This window comes from Danaus plexippus, chromosome 5, assembly GCF_018135715.1.
Source record: "Danaus plexippus chromosome 5, MEX_DaPlex, whole genome shotgun sequence".
NCBI classification, from domain to species: domain Eukaryota; kingdom Metazoa; phylum Arthropoda; class Insecta; order Lepidoptera; family Nymphalidae; genus Danaus; species Danaus plexippus.
This window is the reverse complement of record NC_083539.1, coordinates 2479088-2506346: the sequence shown is the minus strand read 5'-3', so window position 1 is coordinate 2506346 and position 27259 is coordinate 2479088. Positions and strand designations below refer to the sequence as shown.

Here is a 27259-nt window from a genome sequence, read left to right as displayed (position 1 = left end):
TATAGTATACATGAACTTCAATAAATGATAATGTATAATTCCAAAATGCTTTTATAATAAACCTAAATTCTTATAATCGATACTACTAGTACTCAATATTATGTATTTTTAAATTAGTTTTGTCCCTTTAGATCCTTTGAATCTGTTATCGCCGAATATCGTTACATTCGAAGCGCCCTTAAGGCTTAAACTTAGCGTTGTCTTTAACATATTTATTTGTTATCCATTTCCGTCGAGGCTGCGGTTTGCGTGTTTCTCTTCTAATTACATTTCACTTAGCGTTAACTGGATAGGTGCTATTTATTGTTTAGCGTTTACTCATTTGAAGCCGTGTTGCGGTAACACAGACGTGATGGGACTTTGAAACATTTTTACCGCAAGTCACAAATTTAGGTGACACGTTGAATAAAATTAACATATTTTTTGCTATTTTTTCCTTGTCAAATAGTCTATATGTTTCATTATTTATTCTTTTCTAACCAAGGGAATAGTAAATTGAATATAAATATTCTTTTTTTTTTATTTCAGGTGAATTCGATATGCGTGTTAAATCTTGTGCAGCGTCTGACGGTTCCGGCCATGTTATACAGCTGTCTGATGAGTACGGTTGCGTTCTGCGCCCTAAAATGATTTCCAGGTTAGTTTTAACTGCATCTGTATCTTAATCATGTAAAAAGTACAGGATAAAAAGAAAAACAAGACCTGTTTCATTTTGCTTCTACTTTAGCTTGTGTTTGATTGGATGAAGTATAAATATTCATCTTCGTTGAAATAACTTAGTGTCCATTTTTAAGTTCAATATTTCCAAAAATCTAAATTAAATCTTACAGATCATAATATACATGCTATCAAATCAAATATAATGTTCAATCAAGCGAATTCTAAGTTCTAACGAAACAGCGAAATAATCTAAGAAATTTCCATTTTAGATTTCTCAAAGCGAAAGCCGTGGATGAGCGAGCAACAGTGATCACGTACGCATTCTTTCACGCGTTCAAATTCCCCGATGCGCTGAGCGTTCACATACGATGCAAGGTGGAAATATGCAGGCATGGTTGTCTAGATCACTGTCAGCTGGCTGGCATAGCGCCTCAGAGACAGGGGGCTTTAGATAGAAAGGATGATAGAACGCAGCAGGGCCATAATGATATCGGGTAATAATGCTTTCCCATATACATTTTGATAGTGGCATAATACTGTACGTATTATACTTAGAACTGAAACAATTATCCGTTATGATAAATATATTGTGAAACGACAATAGAGTGATATATTAATCCTTATAAAGTATATTGAAAAATGTTTTTTTGTATTAATTCTTATGTTAAATTAAATTAAGTATAAAACATGTTTTGTAACATAATTTTGCCTTCAGATTTTCGTGACTTTTTTTTTCCTTTGAAAATTGGCAGCGTAATAATAAAAAATGGAATTCCTATCAGTTTTATTCAAATCAGGATTAAATATTTTTCGGATCAATCAATATTTACCGTCGCACCTTTTTTTAAACTATCCATAAAGTAATTAGTAAAAAACGTATTCAGTAAAGTCATATGTATAAAGAAGAAATATTTTTTTCTATATTTGTAAAATATATTTTTAAGAAATTATTTGATTCAATCAATGTATCGTATCATCTAAGCAGACGATTCACTAGTGTATAAATAAATTCTTTATTATAAATAATTCCATCCAATTTTAAACGCGCAATAAATTTCAGTGACTCGCTAGAAGAATCAGACCTCAGTCTGGCAGAGGATCACCAACGACTGCCGCTGGAAGAGGCCTTTGGTGATGAAGTATCTGGAGACGCGGTGCCCTCCCCAGCACCTCAACGAGCGCCCGCACCTGTCGTCGAAGCGGACTCCGATCATATGTCAGCTGTTGAAGAACTTGTAGAAGCACTCGCACGACCTTTCACCGTAAGTAATATGACAACTGTTTGATGCCGACGAAGTTTATATATAATAATAGCTGTATTAAGAGATTTAAAACTTCTAAACGCAGTCGCTTCATGATTAAAAAATATGGATGACCCAAAAATTTTGTTCAGAATCGAGAGACATATATGTTTTTTGATAAGACAAAGATTTTACGTCAATTAGCAGTATAAAATTAATACTGTAATATAACTTCCAGGATCGCCCATCTGATCTCGGTGAACGAGAGCGTTTCCCTCACGGACCACGAAATCTTGGCTCCAACGTCAAACTAGAACCGGGTGATGGCGTGATATCCGCAAAACATCCCGGACCAGCCGTAGCTGGTCCTAGGTCCTTGCGCAAACGAAGAACAGTGAGGGAATCCAGATCCGCGGATGTTGGTGTATCAGGAATATACGATGTCGTCTCGGAGGCAGATCTCGCCTTTGGACCTACCAGGGAACCCGTTACTGTATTCAGTGGAAGAATACGCGAAGAGGTGATTATGAATAATTTTGATTATAATAAAAAATACAAACATTTTTATTAATAACTTTTAAACGATCAATTTATTTTTTTTTGTTTGGAACGGTTATTGTACATGAAGCCACCGGCTCGGTATGTAATTCTATTGAAATCCGCTATTCTGTTAAGGAACTATAGTCGTTCCTGTCAACACACAATAAAAAAGACATAAAGTCTTCCCGGATTGACTTTCAGCCAATAAAATTAATACGCCTCATTCTTATCTACAAGGATAACCTAACATTTGTATTTTATTTAATAACAAATGTTTATTTGGTTTTTATGTAATACATTTTAAGTTTTTTATCGGATATCAATTATAATAAATTTATATTAATCCAAATCAGGTTGTATACGGATTTGCATGGGCGCTGTGAGCTTCGGCGCTTTATTCGCTTCAGCGGCTGGAGCCGCTGCGGGCGCAGCGCTTGCAGCGGCTATATTGTTGCACAAACTCCGCTCGAGGACTCAAGCTCCAGTGACTCCCGCTATCGCCTCTAACTCGCTCGCCGCCTGGATGGCTTTAAGACTTCTCGGATCACCACATTCGCGTGAAGGGTGATAATTATTACATATCTTAATTATCTGTGCCAACACCAAAAAGTATAAACGACTCTTACAGTTCTTATATACAAAGCACAGATTATCTTACATCTGGTATGTTTTATTATGACACCAAAAAAGTATTGTCATTATTATTGACAGTGAATCTTTGATATATAAAGCACAGATTTTAATAAATATAATCGTATATTTTTTTCATTAATCAGTTTGAGACCAAAAAGTGTAAATGATTTGGAGACAAGTGCAGATTAAATAATTTTCGTTAAATTAAAATTAATTTTCGTCTCCTACCCGGTTTATAATAAATTGTGTCCAGCACAAAAATGTCCTTGAGATATTTAAAAAATATTACTATAAATATACGATATATGAATCACTGTTAATTTAATATTAAGTTTTAGTTTCAAAAACATTATTGCTCTTGCAAGACTTCTATTATCTGGACACTATCCCCATTAACGCAATAACTTTGAACCCAAATACATAGTTATAGTAAAAAAATGAATGGTACTAATGAAACGATGGTGCTAAGTCAGGTTGTTTTGATTTGATCGCAGTCGCTGTTGTGAACTCACACGTAGGATAAGTTTGTACAGACTTTAATAATTTATAATCATTACATATAAATAATATTTCTTTGTTTAGATGTTAAGTGTAAACGTCGAGTCATGCCATTAGAATAAGTTTAGATAAAATACGCTCTTGTATGAGGCAAGGTAAACTTTTACGACTAACATTTCTTGTTAAATTTTTATAACATTTAACAAAAATTATTGCCAAATTATATTAAAAAATTCATTATAAGTGTATCCGTTTATGTATAAGTAGTTATAAAAAGTTCGATAGCAGATTAGAACAAAAGGAAAATGATTTTTTTAAAACCGCTTTTACGATTACCTGTGGTGCTGCAACAAAATACTGATTGCGCGTCTTAAAGGAATCCTTGTATTGTCAAAACATAAACATTTTCTTATTACTTCGTGAGCGTTCGTGAGCGTTCGTAAGCGTTCGTAAGCGTTCTTCAGGTAAACATTATTTGATTTTGAACTATGTATAATGTAGTCTTTTAATTTATGTCTTTGTATATTTATACATAGAATTAGTTAAGTTATTTTTTAGCTATTGTTACTGTGGAATACGAACCATCAATTACAGCTATGACAACAATAAAAATATTCAAATATTTTAAAATCGCATTTATCTGCATTTATAACTAATTTACTTATAGATATATTGCTCAATAATTATTTTATATATAAAATTATATATATATTTTTATATTATCTTAGTTATAATTAGTATAATTTTAGTATTAATTTTATTCTAGATTCTTGTAGGGATTGAAAGATCGCGTGTATTCTTGATCAAACTATGTCTTCATTTGGGACTATGCAAATTCGTTTACAAATCTTTTTTCGCATAACCCACATAAGGGATTCTTGGTTAATATTCTGTAACTACATTGAGATCTTTCAATCGATATTATAAATGGTATGATATCTACGTTATCATATCATGCCACCCAAAAATCTTGCATTTATTTTTACTATTACATAATAAGGCAACACAATATTCCTGTGAATATTTTTGTTCTAAGTGCAATTTTTAAGTACATATTCGTTAGTCTATCCAGATTTAAGTACGTTTTATTCGATATGGTTATGGTTTAGCGTTTATATATTTCATATGAAGATTATTTATTGTAAACTCAATATATTTAAACAGTATGAATGTGTATGTATGTTTTATCGGCGCATTTGTTTATTTTTAACCTAATAAAAGTTACGTTGATAAAGTCTCGCGTATTTTATTTTTCATTTGAATGTAAAATTTATATATGTTACTTAATTGTGAGTTTGAGGTAAATAATTCTAGAATGCGCAGTTGTAAGCGTTGCTACAACTGCAAGGAACTGTTAGGTTGTCAGTGGTCGGAAATTCAAATGTTAGTTTGTTGATTCTGTCATGAACATGAGACGAAATCTCTCATCACGCCATGGATTCACCGTGCCCGTGCCGGGTCCATTGCGTTGCAGGGAAAGGAACTTCAACAGTGCCTGGGATTGGCCACCCAGGTGTAGGTTTAAGGGCCCCTATCTAACGCGCGTTAAATGCTCACCTCCACTGTCAACCTCCTCTCTACCTAATCAAATTTGAAACGAACCTACTAGGGCTACCTTTGAAGTACGTTCTAAGAACGAATTGATGTTATCTCTGGACAGGCCCAAGTTTTTAAGTATTGTTCTTGAAAGCAGTATGCAATAATTAACAATTTTACATAAATTCGTAACAAACAAACGTACACACATTTAAATGTGATTCGCTGGCAAGAAAAGCTAGCACTCCAAATATAACAGCTCGCTATTAATATTGTTTCGTACTAGACTTATGATTAACTAAAACGTTTATGTTTAATTACTTTAATATAAGTTGCTCGATGAGATGCTTTGAAAAAATTTGGTGTTCATAATCTGGGTCCAGGTTTAAGAATCTCATTGCTCCCGTATTGCGAGTCTTAAAGATTTCTTTTATTTGAGGATCAACAAATATCATCATCATCATCATCATCATCATCATCATCAGCCTATCGGAAGCCCACTGCTGAGCATAAGCCTCTTCTCGCATGGAGAAGGTTTGAGCATTAATCGCCACGCTTGCTCAAGACGGGTTGGCGATTTCAAACTTATAATTTGAAATTATAAGTCCAGGTTTCCTCACGATGTTTTCCTTCACCGTCCGTCAATGGCGTCAACAAATATGTCTTCGTTTTATCTGGCATAGCTTACCATGGAATTTAGTTTTCAATGCTAAATATTTTTCTATCCCCATTCATATAATAGAGATGTAAATTTAAATTTAAAAAATATTACAAAAAAATGTCGAAGTATTTTAACATAAATGTGACCTATTCTTCAAGCTAAAACAGTTCAAGTTAATTGTATTGTCATACTTCGAAGAATGTTATGAAATTCTTCTTACATCCATAATTTTTTTTATATTAAAGAAACGAGCTTAACTCGAAACTAATTAAAATTTAGCAAATAATCCTTTTTTATTTTTTAAGTTCGCCCACACGCCTCGCAAATTTATTCAAAACGATTACTGCGCTTGCACTTTGTTGTTAATTATGTAGTAGTAATGTGGACTTCATATTTATTTCATATACAGAAAATAATAAAATTTTATTCGTACAATAAAAAAACATTGTCTTATTCAAGATATGATTAACATTAGTGCAATCGAATAATGTTCTTTGAACGAAAATTCGTCTGACTGAATTTATTCATTTGTATTGAGTTCCCAAATAAATTTTTTGTTCTTATTTGCTGCTGACCTGTGTAATCAAGGTCCATTCTAGAAAATCCATGAAATTTCTGCGCATATCATTTTATTTGTATTGACAACATAATGTATGGAACAGTATTGTTGACGTTGTTTTTTGAAGATGGAATATCTTTGCTTTAAATCTCTTTCATTGATGCTTTTGATAATTATAAAACGTACTTTAAATTTACTTTTTATTTAATTTCAATTATCTAGAAATATTCATACGTAGAACACTTATCGTGTTCGACATTTAGTTATTTATTTCCAATATTATTTAAATTGTTTCTTTGCTTATGTCTTAATTGAAAAAAAAATCATCCTCACTTTTATTGTTTCGCTTATTATTGTAAGAAAATAAATAGGAGACTGCACATTTTTTTAACTGTTTAATATATTATTATTCAATGCTACATTTGTTCATGATCTTGTACACATTCACCTACGTTAACGGAGATTTTACAGAATATAATAGCTTTCACTTCGATCAACATACCGTAAAATTAATATAAAAAAGAAAACATAACTAGAATATTAAGAGGGTGCCTGCTATGAGGCTTACCCTTAACAGAAGGGGAGGTACTCAGGTGGTAAAAATAAATAATACAGCTAGCATGTAGGTAATGACTACACAACCTTAAATAATATAGCTAGCATGTAGGTAATGACTACACAACCTTAACTACAATAAATAATATTAATACTAATGACAAGTTACTTTAAATTATCTCTAGCGGTTTAACTATGTTGCTATACCACGTATTTATTATTATTTTATATTTTCCGTTGCCTCTTTATCAAATTATCACTCAACAAGAGGCAACAGAAGATTGTACTTGTGACGTTTTAAAACTAATTTGTGTCCAACATTATTTTGTGTTCATCTCATTTTTTTTTCTTAATATACTCGTAGATACTCAATTAATTGCTTAATGAACAACTGTATGAAATTATTTAAATTTATGGTTTATGGCCTTAACAATCTACCCACTTACGAAGACCTAAGTATTCGAGTACATTCACATTTCCGTCTTATTACATTTTTAGACCAGAAAATAAACTATTATACACGTTTCATATATCATAAATACAGTTATATATTGAAGTTGCAAATTGTAGAATTTTGAATATTAAGGCATACCATAAAGAAAATAATTAAAACTAAGGATTTAGAATTTAAATAATTTGAGCACATAAATAAAGTATAGGCTGGGTCATACTTCAGTCTCATTACGCTAATATTTACAAATTAAATTATAAAGGCATTACATTACATGTTACGAATAAAATCGGCTTTTCGAAATGACATGTGGTCCTGTTGTTGGGTGTGGTCGTGGTATCGTGCTAATAGCAGCAGTTTTCTTTTTAAGTTTTGTAATGGGACGTAATTTAAAGAATAATACTGCAGACACTGCGCACGAACATATAAGAGTGGCAAGAAGTGTTCCAAGTGTGGCAGCAAATCCTGGCGTTGTCATGCAAACAAGTCCTGGCGTCGGAACAATTTTGGGAGCGATCGATTCTTCATTATTATCTAAATTCAGGTCTCCAGCGGACACAACTCGGATGACTCTGTTAACGCCAACTTCCTTTTCAGGTGATGTGGCTCTACGTTGCCTCCTTACTCTTCTTTCATCCCTCCTTATTTCAACACTTACGGGATATGACTGATCAATTTGTGGTGGTCCGTATTCAGCGTGAGGGCCAATAACATTATGAGGTGCATCAGTACATTGTTCGGGGCATCGGTATCTACAAATCTGAATAGTACATTGGAAATGCACTTCCATGGAGTCTGGGAATTTGAAAGCTTGAAAATGCGCGTATGAGAGCACTGATGCGCTAGCTCCGAAATTCTTTATCTTTGTGAACCTCGACATTAGTTTTGGTCTAGTTACACAGCCACGCCTATCGACTAATTGTATAGGGGCGCGTTGACCATCGTGAGCAACACAATCACGAACTAACATATCAAACTTTGCATCATCATCTTTAATCGCTAATACCATAGTCATAGTCTGACCTATTTTAACTAATCCGGATACTTCAGAAGCCCAAGGACCTTTACCAACTTGTATTTGCATCCAGCATCCCACATTATCTCCAGCAAAGTCAGCACGAACCACATCCAACATATCTACGGGGAAGGGGCGGAAAGTAACAGCTTTTTCATACTGGTCGTGCCACGTGCACCGCAGTTTGCGTGCTTGATCCCAAACTTCTTGGACTTGCGGGTCATACTGTATGACAATAACATTTTCAAAGTACGTGCCAGCTGCTGCAACATCGCTCCTATATCTTGGATCTCCGCTTCCAGCTGTGCCACATGCGTGCGCACCAATTTCAAAGGAGGCCGAAGATCTGCCTAAATTTGGTGGAAGATGAACACATTGATGGTTAGAATAGTGACCTTTGGAGAAAACGATACCAAAGAATGGTTTGTCGAAACTGAGAAATACTCTCATGGCATTCTTTTCACATTTGACGTCGAGGGATAAAATTTTCGGCATATCAGGAGCTGGAGCAGGCCAAACGTCACCAGTAGTGCTGTAGACCTTGTCACTGGCCGAGGCTTGAGCGTCACTTGGTGGAGCTTGGGGTGGTGGCGGCCCTCGGAATCCTGGCCCAATGTCATTTTTATGATGATTCACAGGAGGTCCAAGGGCGAATGGCTTTGAATGTATTTGCTGATGATTAGAAATACGAGGCATACCTGGAAATAAACACTTCTATGAAGATTGATCGTTTTCAGTTCAATAAAATTCATTATCAATAATTTTATATCATGTGTACCTATTGGATGGTGTGACTGGTGGTGGGGCCCATTTTGTCTTCGATTTGTAACGTGAGGAGGTGGCACTGGGGGCGGTGGACCGTTGTAAGCGTGACTTGGGGTTTCTCGTTCTGATGATTCCATCGCCAGTTGGTCGCTAGAGGGTTCTGCAACGCTGTTGGTGTCGGAATTAGGTGAACCTCCACCGCCGCCCCCTTCATTTGTCGTCTGATCACTATAAGATCCGCTCTGAAAGCAGAAGAAAATTGTTACGCTAATGAATAATGACATGTAAGTCGTGGTGGCCTGGAGGTTAAAGGCCCGCCTCTCATACGTGAGGGCGCCTATTCGAAACCTGGTAAGTACCAATGTGATCTTTTCCGAGTCATATGTACTTTCTAAGAATATTTAGACACCACTGACGGATGGTGAAGGAAAACATCGCGAGGAAACCTGGTCTTCTAATTTCAAATCATAATATTGAAATCGCCAACCCGTCTTGAGCAAGCTTGGTGATTAATGCTCTAACCTTCTCCATGTGAGAAAAGGCCTTTGCTCAGCAGTGGGCTCCGATAGGCTGATGATGATGATGACGAATGAACAATAAATGAATTGCCCTTATTACATATTAATAAAAGTATTTTGGTATTAAGAATACATTTAACAATATATGAACTAATGTATATATGTAGGTATAGACGATTATATAGAACATATTTGTTATTTAAAGCAGATACTGTTACGACAGCCTTAAGCAGAATTCTTGTGAATTCTTATTTATTTAAAAACTCATTAACAAGATTTCACATTAAATCGGTCTACATAAGACTATTATTAGGGACTAATTAAAATTCACGACAGAATTGTAATGAAAAGAATCAAGTTTTTTATACAGGCATCCACTTTTTATACCGTATTTTATTCTGACATGAAAATTATATGTTTTTCGTAGCAACACCAGCTTTCACTAGCGCGCGTGGGCAATATTTTAAATATTATTTAATTTGACACACTGACCATTTTAAATTACTCTTAAAACCAGTACCCGAGTACCCGTGTTAAGTTAAGACGGACACCGAACACTCCCGAGTTCAAACTTGACTAGATGAATCTCGGATTCTAATTTCCTCGTCGTGAATAGTATCATCATGTGAAAGTTGCCATAGTACTGGTCCACATTTAATTTAAATCATTGCTTTATTGACCGCTCTGCTTTTAATCAAACTGGTTTCGGCTCACTCTAAATTAATTACTCGTTTTCCAGATGTTACTTCAATTATAATTAACACGAACAAAAAGTGTTTGGATATTTTTAGAACCTGTCACAATTTATAATTTTTTATTGTTAACTATCAGTAAACCTAGAATTATCGAATCGTTAATTCTTTTATATCTCTCATTTGTTTCGCCTTGGGCTACAAAATTAGAAAGTATAGGTTCTACACGGTTCCGACATTAGCGAGATGCATAGAGGTTTTTTATTTCATCAATAAAGATTTATGAGTAAGCGTAAAACTACATCCTCTAAGTTGATTCCAGCAATTATTTAAGATTGGTATCGGGATGGACAACGTGACTTGACTCATCCAACCTCTATTAATATTATGTAAGAGGTCCAAAAGAGAAAGTTGAAATGAAAAAGAAATTACATTATTGAACTAGACAATGCTATAATGATTAATTGAAGGCGAGGCGTCACGTTACATTGATAAGGGCTTATTCATTTGTGTATTGGTTTATTTTTTTTTACTATTGACTTACCCAAGAAAAAATATATAATATAAGCTCTGTAAAATGTAATACAAAATGTTAATTAAAAATTTCAGAGTGTCTTGTAAAACCCCGTTCATTAAAGGGCATCGTGATATTTTTGTTCATACCAGATCAACAGAGATATAAGTCGACAGCGAATTAACAGCGATATAGCTAGCTTAGTTGTTGGGTAATTAATATAATAATAAACAGAGACAAATCAGCTCTCATAATCCTAATATTAGTAAAATAGAGAATACGATATGCTTCTAAAATAAAAAATTCAAATAAGGAAATAAGGGCTCACCCAATTTAATAGGCACAGCTTAAAACTTTTAATCAATAAATTTCTAATATTGCAAATAATTATCAAAAATTTATATGAACGCCGCTAACACTTAAGTAAAAAACATCATTAACTGTTATTCAAATAAAAAATGTAGGGTAAGAGCCGCGATCGTCGACCGTTTAAACCTTTGCTAAACGTCTAATGTAATCGTCAAAGCAGATGCTTAACGCAAAACGAAATCCGCTTCAGGGAGCGGCCGTCAAGTGCAGTGTGTCAAGCGGTCATTGATCTTGTTCGACTAATTTTACTTTCATTAAATAGCAGAGCGGAGTATTCGTGACTTGATGTTTATTTGGTTTCGGTTTTTATACGATAAATGGTGCGGATTTATACCATCCGAACCGAAAGCGAGCTTCTACATATAATACATTTTAGGTACCAATTAACATAATATCGGTAATTATTTATCAAACGTCAAACAAATCAGTGTATTACTGAAAGTCTAAAGATGCTTTTATTGAAGAATCAATATCGATATAAAAAGCATTTCATATACCTAATTTGAGAAGTCGCATATACGTTTTGATTATTCATTTCTCTGTGATTATGAGTTCAAAGCAATTATACTAAATCAGGTAATGTAAAAACGTAAAAAATGTTATAGGACAATACCTAGAAAGAAGAGCAGGATTTCAAGTTCGATGTGTGTCGTGGCTGTAGGTCGCGGTGTGACCGACGGACGGGAAAGCTAGCTTTTACTCTTACACTCCATTGTAATAAATTGGTATTGATTTAGCTTATTTCACAACAGTTTTCCGGTTTTATTTATACAAAGATATGAATTTGGCGACTGTATAGAAATCGTTTAAAAATAATGTTCTTAATTCAAAATTTTCGAGTTATTTGTTTAAACTAAAAAGCTTTCCTTGTTTGATATCTACCGATGTTCGACGATATTGCAAGACACTAAATATACATGATATATTGATTTTATTAAATGTACTAAAGGAAATTTAAATTAAACAAGTTTAATAAAATCTTAAATAGTACCTAAATATGATTTATTTCATTTTAAAACTATGAAATGTGCTTCGCTGTTCACATTCCAAATATTGAAGTTATTTACTATACAAGCAAACTCCGAGTTTTCTACAATAACATATGTTTTAAATGGAACCCACTTTCTGTCAACAAACGTTCTTAGAAAGCGTACTAATTGATCTATGTTTAGTTACTTTACATTTATTATTTAATAAATAGTATTCTTAATACGGTATAAAAAATTTAGAGTACCGCAGCCGGTGTTACTGTTTTTTATTACTGAATTCCGCGTAACCGTGAGTTGTTTACGTTTGATACAATACCATTAACGGACAAGTTCTAGTATTAAACAGGTGAATAGTTTACTTAGACGGAACTGGATGTAACCGTCATAGCGGAGTGGGCCACTAGTTCCTTACCATATTCGGGTCTTTTACCTGATAACCGTATTATCTCGTACAAGTCCCTCATTGAAACACACCCTTAAAATATATCAATTTATCTAACTTTTTAAATACTAGTAGTACAATTTTATATGAAAAGAATTCGGCGCACAAATCGAAGATAAAAGGTACACAACTGAAAAGGTACAAAGAAAATATGAAATACATTTCGTTATTAATATCTAATTATGTAATGCCGATTTGAAATGACTTTAAATAACAAAAATCCTTAATCCTACTTCAATATACAATGGAAATGTTGAAACATTTTGCCCGTTAAATTTAAAGGCAACAGAGAATTTGAAACACAATGTTCTTTAATTTATTGCATGTAATCTATCGGTTATTGACCGATTTATTAAATTAGTTAAGCATTTATTTTCTTCGCAATTTGTTAGTTTCAATTATTAGACCCGAGCTGTTTGAATAAAAAAAAAGAATAATCAAAATAAAAAAAATCTGTTCATATTTGAATATTATAAAGAATTTATTAAACGTAGTTTGTATATAATAGTATAGTTACTTTATGGAGATTTGTATCTCATCCTTTATTTATGGGTTGGACAGCTCATGTTCAATGAAATAATTAGTAATTGTTTTTAGTTAGTAAAAATTAACATAAATATTTTGTTAAAGCCGTATCACAAACAATGAGCTTTAGGGTAAACAATTATAGTTATATGATGAAGTTATAAAGTGTTTTATTTAAAAAAAGAATATTTTCTAAATGTTCATATCCAGCTTTGTAGTCATTGACAACAAAAAAACTGATATAACCAATGATGTTTTATTATATTCGGGCGTAAACATTTGACCCTGAGGTTATTTAGGTTTGTGAAGAGAAAGTTTCGTAGAAAAACTATGCTCTCCTAACTAGTTATTAAACGTGGCTCAACCACGTCGATATTTTAACTTTTTTTTTTTTAATTATCCCAAAGGTTATAAATAAATACTAAACAATTTTATTGATTTCCTTTAATATTTAATTTTAAAGTCACAAAAATTTATAAATTAATAATTACGTAAGTTAATTTAAAGGAATTATAACGATTTTATAATAGAAATATCATTACCAGATGTAAAACTAGTAGAATGCTGACAGCCAATCCTCGCCTCAGTCGCATCGTGATCTGTGAACAAAGACATACATATAACGCTTCTTGAAAGTTCAAATGTTTGTCTTGTACTCTTAGTTAGGGAAAGTACCAATAGATCGTGTTTCATTATGTATGTACGTTGCGGGATGTGCCTTAAACGATATCAATTTGCTTTATGATGACAACATCTGAAAATACCCTGTTATTATGGATTCAATTTATAAACTGGCTTAGAATTTTGACATGACTAAGTAAGTGCTCTCACATATGAAGAATGGGGAATAAAAACGCTTGTAAAGCTACAATTTCTCATAAACCAGCGACACCATTATTGCCATCGTTACCCACGTAATAAATTCTTATTTAATTGTAAGCACTCTTGACTTATTGTGCTCAACCTAGAAGCGGGTTATTACATTTCTTGTTTTGCCCTAAATTAGATGTAACTAGTTGTTGGAATAGAATAAATGTATGAAATCTTTTAGGGGATGAATGAGTTTATTAGAATATATGGGTGGAGAATAACCAACATTAATACATGAGCAGTATATTTAAGGAAAACCGACAAACGGAACACTGAAAGTAAATGAAACCCACCGGCTATTTGACGAATGTTCGAACATTCCAGAAATTGTCAGTGACTGTACGTTTGTATAATATACACATAGCTATGCTACGAGAGAAAGTCCATATTTGAAGATGTACAAAATTTTGTTTGAATTCAATAGGAGTATTCGATTTATAATAAAAAAATATTCTTTGTCATATAGAGATGTAATACGTTTTTATTTATGGAGTCTCGTATAAAGTTCCTGATATAGAAACGTAGAGTTATATACATTACAAATATTTTAAATTATTATGGTCTTCTATTGCTTTGTTCATATTTAATTATTTCCTATGATATTGGCAAACGAAAAGCAAGCTAATATTATACTTTTTGTAAAAAATTCAATCTATATTTGAAAAACATTTTTTTTGTATAATTTAATATCAATTATTTCTCATGACTCGTACGATTAAAAGATCCTTAAACCATATTGCAATATATGTAATTCCTATGACCCTGAAAATATATCTTTGTTTCTTTTTATTTCTTTTTATTAAATAACAATTTTTATAGCTCAAAACTTTAATATAATGACAACTCAATTATATATATATAAGTATTATTTACTAAATAACAGGTTTCTAAAGACATTTAATTTGTCCGCCTTTTTAACTAGGTAATGAGATGAGATGCGTTAAGAATATATTATATTAAAAAAAATCAACCAAATAGCAAATTCCCAGACTCCGCTCACTTTACTATCACATTGACCTCAAAAGAGCCTTTAATTCATAACTTTAATGTATATTTGTAAAATTTCATTCAAACATTATAATCAAGTTGATGAAACGCGTCGCTGTGGTAATTGAATCTTGTCCTTTATTTTAAATTCTCACATTTTAAAATAACTTTTTTTTTTTTTTGTTAATAAAAAGCGATTTCACACAACGCATTCCATTTTAAAACCGAGAAGAATAAAAAAAGGTTTTGCATCAATGAATTACTTGTATGAACTGATTTCCGTTCAGAAATTCGATTACTGTGATTGTCGTTTCAAAGCTATTCATGATCTTTTATCTGATCGTATCATATTCGCATTTTAATAAAGCCAACCCGATAACGGATATCAGAGTGATATATTTTATATGACAGTCGAATTTCAATTGATTTCCGATTTTCGTAAATATTAGCTCTACAATTGATTTTATCATCAAATGTAGAATTGTTATAAAAATAAGGCTTAAAACGAAAATGTAAGAAAATTATCTGTTTGAAGTAAACCAGGATCTAAATTATTTAAAAAACATTTATTTTTATGCATTTTAAGAGTTAAAGAATAATGAAAGAAACGAAATACATCACAGGATATACAGAAACTGTGATAGCTTTATTTATTAATGTCTTTATTAATACGATATACTTTTAGAAATTTATAAAAAAAATATGAATTTATCACATAAATGTGCTTTGTTTATGTGCTTCAATCTGAATAATCTTATAATCGTAAGAGAGCCCTTAAATGATATTTTCTTCGGAGTGTGGCAGACTGGAATGTCATTATAATCAACTAGCTCAACAAATTCCATTAATAGTAACTTGTTTACAAAATAAATTTTATACGATATAAGCTAGACTTCAGCCAGACGTGATGTCTACTATCAGCGCACTATTTCTCCGGGCGTTAACCCCGCTGAAAGTAAAAGTAAACGCGACAAAGAGCTGAAATGCATTCATTTGAATGCCTGAATGGATTTTATGCTTGAAATCTTTGATATGTGATTAATGTGCTGATGATAATCTCTTTTGATGTTCAGTTATTCGATATATATTTTTGATAAAACATTTGACTTAACAAAATACAAGTATAATTTTTTATACTTGTAATTTTAGTTTAAAGTAAAGTTGCTTGTGGTACGTCAGGTCATTGTTAGTAAGAGAATAAGCTTCGAATGTTAGGTGAAAGTATTGAGACTTCAATCTTATTATTTATGAAATATAGTACCTATATTGATATTATATGCATATTTATTTAAATAGAACCTTCAGCGTGCAACAATAAATGGGGACACCTCGCCAATTTACCACTGAATAAAATATTATAAATTAATACATGTTTAATCAATATGTGACATGTGAGTATGTCTACAAAAATAACTATAAAAGTATTATTTAAATACTTCAACATCAGTCGATGAATACAGTTCAAAAATGCCAATTAAATATATGATAATAGTCTGAGACACAGTAAGAGCAAACAAAACTTAAATGAAAGCCTCGCTATGTTTACACTTTCACTGTTGCTGTTGCTGTAACGATAAAAGCGTTCATCACATCAAGTAAAAATATTTTATCATTCATATGAAAAAGTTAATTATTTAAATGAAACTAATATATTTCGGATATACTACGCGGATTTTATTATTTTGAAACTACATAATCCCGACGTTTCGGCTACTTTTCAGCAACCGTGATCACGCCCAGACGAGATGGCATCTCGTTGTATATTCAAAAATATATCAGTTTCATTTAAATGAATAAAACTCGCGAGAGTCTTAGATCTCATTAAAAGTTAATTATATTAAGAGACGTTATTTAATTGTGTTTTAAAACATTAAGGTAAAATACCTTCTAAGTCGAATATTTTGCTTCACTTCAATGAAATTTTATACCAAAGCTGAAACATTTTTGACATGATAGGAATAATATGTTAGTTCATAAATTATGAAAGATTATGAGTGAGAATATAAGGTCGGACTTATTAGTAATACAAACGAAATACAAATTGCGAAGTAGAGGTGTGTGTAGAGTCATGTATGTCATACTTTATACTTGTATTATTATTTTTTGATTAAATTTATTAGGTAAAATGATAAATTATATACACACAAAGACTGATTAAGCAACTAATCCTTCCTATTAACAATTCCTTAATAAAAGAGTTTTGTTGTATGTTTTTTACGACGAGAACTTTTTGCTTCGTGTAGATATAAAAATAGTTTATATAGCAATTATAATGGAATCGAAAATTAATTCCAGGGCATATTTATCGGACTCTAAGGGTAAAATCTGATTTATTTTAAACGGTGATTAATTATAAATAAAAATAATTGTCTTTATTTTTATATACTGTTTTTTTTAATAATAGATTCAGAATAAGTAAGACGACTTGAACTTGTTGTCTAGGAATCACATTCCACTGACAATTGTACCACTATTCATGAAAACAATGTATGTGAACCTGATAAACGAACACACAGACCTCATGACACACTGGGGATATATATGACATGAGATCATTACCTGTATGTACATGAACAAGTAACTAATGTGAAACGACCCTTATATGGAATATATAAGTATATGAAATATGCATGATAGAAAATAGACTTGTGGTAATTTCATTAAAAAATATATTTCCAAGCTATTGTTGTTAGATCTGACAATTCTTCTATTTCTGTTGAATTGAGTGACAAAAAACATTTAATATTTATATGATATAAATTAAATGAAAGTAGCAAAATATAAATAAATATCCGTTTTAATAATTTAGTGAACGGTGAGAAAGAGTAGCCGAAAAACGAAAGTAGAATCGATCTAAAATCGGTACGCCCGAAACATCGAGTTTGGATCGGATCGTGGTCAGTCGGCCGGTAACTTTCACCAACTAATTAAGTGACTATCGATGTTTTACGCCAAGTCAATGTCGATATCGATGTTTTCAACTGTCTATTAGCGGGACTTGACCACCCTTGTGTGGGCGCGGTTGAGGCCTGTAGCCTCAGGAATGCAGCATTATTATAACTCACATAATAACTGATCAATATCAACAAAATTATAATACGTGTGCGTAAAAAACTTGACGTAATATTATATAGTATCTATATTTAATTATGATAAGTTAAAGAAAAATAGGGTTTAAACTTTTCATTTTATTCAAAGTGATAAACAAACAAAGGACATAAAAAAACAATTACAAAATGTTTAAATGTTAAACTATATATACTTAGTATACTTCAATGTAATGCAAGCGATATTAAAGTGTCATTTATTAAACTTATTTTATTTTATCGATTGAAAATTAAATTTGGCACAACACTATCAAAGTGATGCCGCCAGGCGTTCGTGTCAATGGGAAGGGGAGATTTGTCGAAAATATGATGTTGGTACATGAAACGTGATGGACCTTAACGTACACTGAAAGTGTCAATATATAATTTATATTTTTATGAACATCCACTGACTAGATTATAATCTTGTTATGGTAGTTTTATAATGTGTGAGTCAACAATTAGTTATTTATTTTTCTTAAGTCTTTTATTGAGAAGAAAATTGTACACCCAGGTAGTAACCTATCACCATATTAATCGTCACTGTAAACTGATACGGGTACTTATCATTAGTATGAATAATAAAACACAAAAAAAAACACGTGCGAAATGTAACCACTGGTTCTCATTAAAATTTCACTTCATGTTTCTTTTAACAGAAAAAAGTTTCAGTTCTGTGTGAAACAAGCCATACACCAAAGCTATTCTACAAAAAAATCGTTTGTATTCGCCAATTAGAGGCTTCATTTGCTTTCCCTTGATTGTCTGAAAAAATACATACGACCGAAATTGGACTTTATTACTTTTATCGAGAGACAAGTTCTCATTAGCACAATCATTGACATACGTCTGTACGCTTTTAGTATTAATTAATAATCGTTAAACATCTTCATTGTGTGAATTAACAAGCATAATAATTACTCCACGGCGATTTCATTGATTGGAGATGTCAGTCGACTAATATTGAAAACAAACTACAAGCTATCATTAATAAAACGTATTTACGATGTATGACTGAATTACCAAATAAGCAATAAACAATCATATACCTGGAAATTATGGTCATTAAAATGAAAAGCTCATACACGGAAAGTTTTTAAGCGTTATATTTGCTAAGACATATGTATTAGGAAGTATAAGATTAAACTTTCCTAAGTGAGTGTTGTGTTAAATACATTAGAATATATAATTATAAAGGTAGAGGTTATGTATCTTATGATTACTAGGTTATCATAATAGTATTATAGATCTCAGTGAACAGGAAAATGTTAGAATATCGATTGCCGGGTGAAGGCCGCATGTGACCTGTCTCAATTGACCGTTTCGTTTACCTACCGTCATTTTCACTCATTTGTGTTAGATATATTGCTATTTATATGAGGAAAGTTAAACTGTTGCCTTATTGTTATTTATATTCAATTTTATATTCGCATTTTCTATGTTCTCGATGTTAGTATTAAAGATATTTTAGTTTGGTAAAGATGTTTTTTAAAATAGTTTTTCAGGAATCCGCATGAGCATCCACGAGGAATCACCAAATTTGTTTTATTTGATAAATTTTTAAGGTTTAAAATTTTAAAAATATATTTATCTATTCAAATTGTAATCCCGTTTAGCCTCGAAAGATTTAAGTTAATTGTCAAGGTTAAGTTTATTGTCAAGGTTCTTTTTAAGTTTATTGCCTGTTAACTTTAAATATATTATAACAGATAAGTATTGAGATTATAAATAAATTGAATAAAAACAATTTAAATAAGGAAAAATTTTTTTTTTTACATATGTATGCATTAAATTCAAGGGATTTTTGTGGATTTAATGAAATATGTTGCTAGAATTTAGAAATTTTTTGCCAATTAATTAAATTCTAATGATAAAGCACATAAGGATGTCTAGTATGTACTTTTTGTAAGTACTTCAGTAAAATATTTGCCAATATGTTAAATAGAATAAGTAGTACAAAATATATTGAAGGTTTCACTAGCCTAGCATTTTTTTAACACTTCAAGATACATTTGAGAGTGCTGACCTACTCAGCACAAGATGACCAAATAACCCGCTAATCTGTATGTGCATAAAATAATAATATAAATATTTGTACATGATAACGTGTTTTTTTTCATTTTGTTTCTTAGTCTTTAGCTTTTGCATATACTGCTACTTTTACCACTCAATAAATTTAAAATACCTCATAAACAATACGGACATTTTTTGTCGGTTTACGATGTAACACATTCTATTAAAATTGAAATTTAGTATGTTCTTGACTTTCTTCATATTTCTGGACACGGGTTCCGTTGAAAATAGCTTAAAGTTTTTGGTTATTAGGGATATTATTGGGGTCGGTTTAGATAGTGTGTTTAATATAACACCAGCTCCTACGATAAAGTTACGAGTTTGAGAGTTAAGAATATATCATATATACCTATAATTAGCAACATTAATAACTTTAAGGAGAAAGTCCTGCAAAAAACCGTCCGGGACACTATCGGAAGGGCCGGAGATAAGTTTCTCCTATTAACGTAACGATTAAATAGCTATTAACCGAATGCCACTCAAGTTTCCTGTTTACCTGACTGATGGCTTGTTTGTACAGTCTTGATTTTACCCAATTACATTTAATTTGATTTGCTTTACGAGTGACAAATGTATCTCATCGCCAGTTTTTTTCCACTTAAATCTACTAAAAAGTAAAAAAAAAGTTAAACTAAGAAATCTTATGTTATTCTAAAATATTAGTTTTAATATATGACTGACACAAAAACATATACAATTTATGGTTTTGTATGTTAACGGATGTTTAAAAGTAGCACAGATTCAAACTAGTTCTATTAGTTTTTATTTTATATATACTTATATCCGATATATCAGTTCATCAAATCAATAAAGAGAAGAGTTAGTGACGAAGCAGAGGAAAATAACCACAGCGAATGAATAATTCGTTCTTAATTGGTGAATATTTTTTCTTTCATTCGAGGTTTGATAGGCGAGAAATCGCGGTGTTTTACAAGTACAAACGATCAAACGAAACGCATGACGGTTGAAAATCAAACGATGAAAGAAAAACGGCTGTAATTTGATTATAAATAATAATAGTTATTTGTTTTTCTCGTGATTAATAAATTCAACGGAATATATTACATTTTAAATTTCGATTTGGATTACAATTATGTCATTTAACTTTGAAAGAATACATTCCAAAATCGTTAAGCTTATATTGTATATAACAAGTAGGTGCGCAATGATGAAAGCAACTTTCGAGATTTTTTATTTAAGTTGCCGACGCTTTTCTCTATTTTTAAATTAATATATTTATATGTAAATGCTGTTAAAATTTAATGTTAAATAGACATGTGTTAATATTAAAACTGTTCTAACAATGTAACAGCGTTCGATTCTTTGTTAAATATAGTTTTAAAGATAACCATATGATGTGGGTGATTAATAAAGATTGATTGAGAAATTACAGCAATTTTCCAAGCAATACGCCGTCTAATCTTCGAGAGTAATGTTACACGTTTCGCTTATTACAGAGCACGGTTCTAATGGTTCCAATGATTTATTACGTTTTTCTATTAACAACATCTTTAATCTCAAAACAATAAGCATAATTTTCATCAAGGCTGTCTACGTAATACCTTGTAGTTATGAAATACGTTTGAATCCATAATGTCTAGCTTATTTGGTTGTGTTTCCATTTACGTCATGTTATGAATGGAGTTGTACTGAATTATTTACTACGAGTCACTGACGAATACGAACACATTAGTAAGAATTATTCAAATCGAACTATCTATACAACGAATCTTTTGAGTAAAAATGTAAAATTTATTGATATAAATTACGTTAACAAAATTTTATTTATTTGAGGCGAAATATTTACGTGATTTTACAAAAAAAATATTGCTATTTTTTTTTATTTAAATTCGTCTCGTATAAACACGACACGAATGTCAAGGCTGAGCGTACTTTATGTCAATGAGTTTATTTACGCAATGCGCGTGCGAATAAGCGACGCGATCTACAGACCTAGTTGCAATCAGAACTACGGAAACTGGAAGAGCTTTTTGCATTTGTTGACCTGTATCACTATAAAAATAATTAATATGTGTTAACAATAAATATTTAAAACAGTATTCGCATTCCATTTATAATTCATAAAGGACAAGAAAAATATTGTATAATATTTTTCCATTGCCAAACAATGAATTAAAAAACAAGCAATTAAAAATTTACATACCGAAGATACCTTCCGAATTTTGCTAACACACACAACTTCACAGTTCTCACAGATAATTGTCCCACAGATTGAATTTAATAATATAATCAGCACGTGCGTATAACGTATTAGCGATGGCGGCGGTGCGCGCGCGCCGGCCCGAGAGTGACAAGTGGTTGCAGCGCAGGTGTCAGCCTCCCTCTAACAAGGTCGAGCCCCCCCTTCCCACACCCATTTCACCCGGAGAAAGTCTGCCTACATACATACCAAATTTTCGAACTGATTGAGTCGGAACTAAAGGCCATGTGATGAATGAACCGAGAGGTCAACGTTGAAGGTTACGCAGGTTCAACTTGCTCAATTCACATCTGATAATGTCTTATGAAATTGCTTGAATTTCGTGTGACAGAAATTTCAGTTCAATATGTTGTGTAGTTAAAATTTAATGTACCGTCACCCAGTTAACGGAACTGTACTAGAGCTTATAGAAACAAAATGGACTTTTTCAGTTAATTTCCAAACTATTACTATACCTGAATAGTAACGACACAAAGTTTTAATATCCTTATTTTTATCTAAGCTTTCCAATTGCTTTTCTCAGTTACGATTCATGAATTGATAATTGATTCGCGGTGATTACAATAAGAAACATCATTAGTATCCTATGTAAGTTAAAAAGCAAAGTGTACTTGTAGTGCAAAGCACAGTTAGAAATTAGCATCAAAACAATAGTTTGTTGCGGAGATGGCATTGCTACTGGGAACACAGAGTAATAGAAAACAGGGACATAATTATATAAAGAGCAAAGATTGAGTAGCTTCCAACCTCTTATAGCAATGAAACTAATGTTTAATCTGTGTCAACTTCAAAATTATTCAGATACAGATATACACATGTAGTTCTATAATGAAGGAAGTCAATGTTCACGAAGTTATAAAGCAGGAGAGTGGTAAACGATAAAATTCATTGATTATCATGAAAATAAGACTCGTTCTGTCATGTAATTATGGATTATAAAATTATATTGGTAAGAAATCAATGAACACCGATGTAATTGACGTATAATTTTCATTAGTCCGTTTGTAAGATTTAAAAGATTTACGATATTCTTAAGGTTAAAGATTGCATTACATTCAAATTTCACCATCGTATTCTCAATAAAAATATGACACAGCTCAGACTTAATGTTTTAAGTTGGTTGATAAAATATATCCTAAAGGTGAATTTCTCGATTTGAGTTCAACGTTTACGTTTTTGTGAGAGTTTCACTTTTTGGGCTCCTTGTAATTACGTTCATAAAAAGTAATCTGCAGTGGAATACATATGTAACGCAAATATACTTGATGAATTTTTATTAAAATTTAATATTAATATAGAAGATCTAATCTGATCTCTGTGTCGGACATTTTCCAACGTATGTTGTCATTCATTAGGTCTAAACTTAAATCTAAATTGTAATGTTTCTAAATAGATTGATTCATTATATTTAATAAGGGATAAGAAAACATTTTTTTTTTATTTTCCGATTGCATTTCATGTATTTCTGTTGAAATTTCAGAGAATATTTGAAAAAAATGTTTTGCAAAAACGTCACAAATTTCATTCACAGACTAGTTTAGTTAACTTCATGAGATAAAGTAATTGATTATATCTAAAAATAATTTATTATTTACTATTGTATTGACAATATGACAACATATATCAGTTAACATTACTAATGAACGAAATAAATCGTCTTGAATTGAATTGATACGCTTATATTATTTTCTATTTGTATTTAGTTTAGCCATAAATTTGAATTCGAAATCTGTCAACTTTGTACAATTATGCATTGAGTTTTTTATTTTCTCGCAAATATATTGTATTCTAGAAAATTTTCTATTTTAATAAGGAGAAAAGGAAGAATGGGGGCCAAATGCATTATTTAAAAACCTTAATTTTATTCAAATGTTTGTGCAGCGAATCGGTGCTAGATAAAATGACACCTCGTCTGCTTGTGACAGAAAAAGGACTGTCCGTCTACGTAGAGTTCGCACAAAAAGTCTTTCAAAGCGGCTTGGGAAAGAATTTAAATAAATTCTGTCTTAAAGGCTTTATCTGTGGCGATGAAGATAGACGTTGGAACTGTTTCGTATTCTGCGATTAAGTGATAAATTAGTATTTTATAGTCTCAAAGATCTGATAAAAATTTAAAAGAGCATGTAGTGAGAAAATCAAAACAAGTACTTAACCAAGGGATTACATAGAAAAAATTGTTTCCGAATCAGAAATCTTTTGCAATTTGAGCAATATTAAAAAAAATAATTACTGTATGTATGATGATGACTCTTAATAAAATGCACAATTTGTCCGATTCAGCACAAGCATGAACCAACTTCAGTGAGAGTTCGGTGGGGTGTTAGCTATGATTTTTTTTATGAGAAAGTTGGCAAAGGAGTCGAAGGCCTACTTGATGGGCATTAGTTACCACCGCCTATGGACATCCTCAACATCTCTATTGCGGATGCGTTGCCACCCTTGGTTGTTGAGGAGGAAGGGGGGTTTGGAATAAGAGAGCTGGAAAAGTTGGGAACAGGGAAAGGGCAACCGGCATTCTCACTCATCGGACTAAACGCAGTCATTTAAGACTAATTCACCCCGATTTTCTGTGAGTGGGTGGTATTTCCCCGGTCGAGCCAGCCCATGTTCTATCATGTTCTACCACCTGAAAAAATTTGTGTTATGAATTAGTGATTGAGGAGACTAGGCTATATTTTTGTTAAAAGGGAATCCAAGAGCACATGTTATCTAGATACCATTCTTAAAAAATAGTTAAGACAATTGAAAACACTAAATTTAATAATTTACAGTGGTCGTTACAGCAACACTCGTTACGAAGTCATAAAGTTCGGTCGAAATACCATGTAGATAACATTAATTTGAAGCATATTATCAGAATAGGTTGGTATCTAATTCGGAGTAAAATAAATGTTTGCAATAAAGGAGATACATGTCTTTAAGCTCACTTTACATGCCTCTTCCTTCGGACGGTTAATCATATGATATATCAGAAGCCATTCATGCAATTAATCTTATCTTAAACATTATCGCCTGTCAAGATATGATATTGTTGAGGCTTTGTAAATTATAGAAGAACGAAGGATTTTTAAAGAAAATTTAAAATAATCTAGATAATGTGAGAAGTTGGTTCAAATTTTTATACCAGGTGTCTTTATAAATTATTTAATAATAAACAAATATTAATTATTGTTTCAAATTGAAATAAAAAAATATTATAGTTGCTTTTATATGCTGTGTATTAAACTTCATTGAAAGTCTATTTAAATAAGATATATGAATATTAATATATGTTTTTAGCTGTTAGAAATGAAAATAAGATAAAGCTTTTGAAGATAAATCATCATTGCTAAGTAAAGCCTTTCGGGTATATTTTCTAATTACGCAATATTAAGGTGCGTAAATCTAAAGCCAAGTAATAGGCATCTCTCTGTAAACAGTACGAGACGACAAGAGCAAATATAAACTTTTTCGTTTAGTCGAATAGAGATTTCTTATTACTTTAAATAGTAATTGTCAAACAATGCGTCCGGTGAAGGTGAAATCCAATTTGGAGGTCGTGGGAAACACGATCTTATACAATATGCTCAAACACTTTCTATGCAAAGGATAAGAGGATTATGTTGTACCTATTATAATATGTTAACAGGAGGAAAATATTACTTCTAGAAAGTTCGAATAGATATCTGAATTCATGAATCATAATATGAAACATATGAAAGCTATATACAATATCCGTGTTTATATAACACTGATAATATTATAATTTTTTATCTTTCAAATAATTTATATGTATGTTTTGAATTTCGAAAATACTGTGTCTTTTTTAAAGCTTTCTAGAAACTTTCCTAAAATTATAATTAATATATTTATTATACAAAAAAAATATAGTTTCTGAACTCTTCAAGCCCGTTGATTTAACATTCACAACTATATGAGATACTTACAAAATATAAAACAATGCTCTACGTGTCTAAACAATAAGTAAATAAACCCCCGTCAGACTCAAGTGTAATACTCGCCCCTGCTCGTTAAAACAGGAAATCATTATAAGGTATGAAGAAAAAAGTATTGTTAATCTTTTATTTACCTAGTCAGTCATTTTCAATATAATTTTTTTTTTAAAACCCAGGTACTTCTATATAGATTTATATTTCTAAAGCAAATATTATAATAAGGAAATATCATATTTATTTTACAAATACATATAAAAAATTGTAATTAACATATTTTGCGGAACGGTGCGTCTCAGAGGAAGTGAAACTTGAGGGCGCATGTCGGCCGCAAGGTCGGTACTAGGATGCGCAAGTGGGCTTTTGCGCACGCGCACGAATACATTCGGAACATGCATGTGCATGATGAATTTAAAATAATTCGTCTTCATTCATTTAAAAGCAGAATCAGTTATCTTTAATAAAAATAAAATGTGTATACATAGCTATCATATTTAAGGTCAACGATATGTTTAAAAAAAAATGTGAGAAAAATTCTCCAACGTTTTTTCCTTGTGAACTATTTTTACTGTACCTAATATTCCTATATATATATATAATTAAAATATGCAATCTCTTTTATCGTATGTGTATCGTTGCGTGCTGCCGGATACACATACGTACGTTTCTAGGAGGTAACTATTTATCCTTTCTCGCTACTATTACGCTTTTCCAAGCGATCGACTTTTATAGTCATTTCTAGAACGATTTTGTACTATTATATATATAAAATACAAATAAATTTAAGTTTTCGGAATCTTTTTAATATGTGTTTTATATCTGAATCCCTTTAAACATTAATCTTAAGGGTTTTATAAATTGTTACCCGGTTCATTAAATTAAGTTATTTTAAATTGCTATTTAGTTATGGTGATTCATGTTTTGTTT

General features: G+C 31.6%; 2 protein-coding genes across 3 annotated transcripts in view; one reads left to right on the top strand and one right to left on the bottom strand.

Annotated features, from left to right (window-relative positions):
• Nucleotides 1-4788, top strand: part of LOC116769303 (uncharacterized) — a 35428-nt gene extending 30640 nt beyond the window's left edge. Inside the window, exons 8-12 of the mRNA XM_032660355.2 lie at nucleotides 529-637; nucleotides 930-1154; nucleotides 1721-1922; nucleotides 2140-2421; nucleotides 2795-4788. Of these exons, the coding sequence (XP_032516246.2) occupies nucleotides 529-637; nucleotides 930-1154; nucleotides 1721-1922; nucleotides 2140-2421; nucleotides 2795-2824 (848 nt within the window). The 3' untranslated portion in view covers nucleotides 2825-4788. The remainder of the gene's footprint in view (nucleotides 1-528; nucleotides 638-929; nucleotides 1155-1720; nucleotides 1923-2139; nucleotides 2422-2794) is intronic.
• A 1923-nt stretch (nucleotides 4789-6711) lies between these two features.
• Nucleotides 6712-22504, bottom strand: LOC116769334 (uncharacterized). 2 transcript variants are annotated; one of them, XM_032660401.2, is made up of 4 exons: nucleotides 22344-22504; nucleotides 13706-13762; nucleotides 9128-9356; nucleotides 6712-9047 (listed from the first exon to the last, which is right to left on the bottom strand). In XM_032660401.2, exons 2-4 carry the CDS (start codon nucleotides 13754-13756, stop codon nucleotides 7612-7614), a joined length of 1716 nt encoding a protein of 571 aa, XP_032516292.2. In that variant the 5' UTR covers nucleotides 13757-13762; nucleotides 22344-22504; the 3' UTR covers nucleotides 6712-7611. The 2 variants fall into 2 exon arrangements, with proteins under 2 accessions (XP_032516292.2, XP_032516293.2); XM_032660402.2 differs by lacking the exons at nucleotides 13706-13762; nucleotides 22344-22504 and adding an exon at nucleotides 11821-11966.
• Between the last annotated feature and the right edge of the window lie 4755 nt (nucleotides 22505-27259).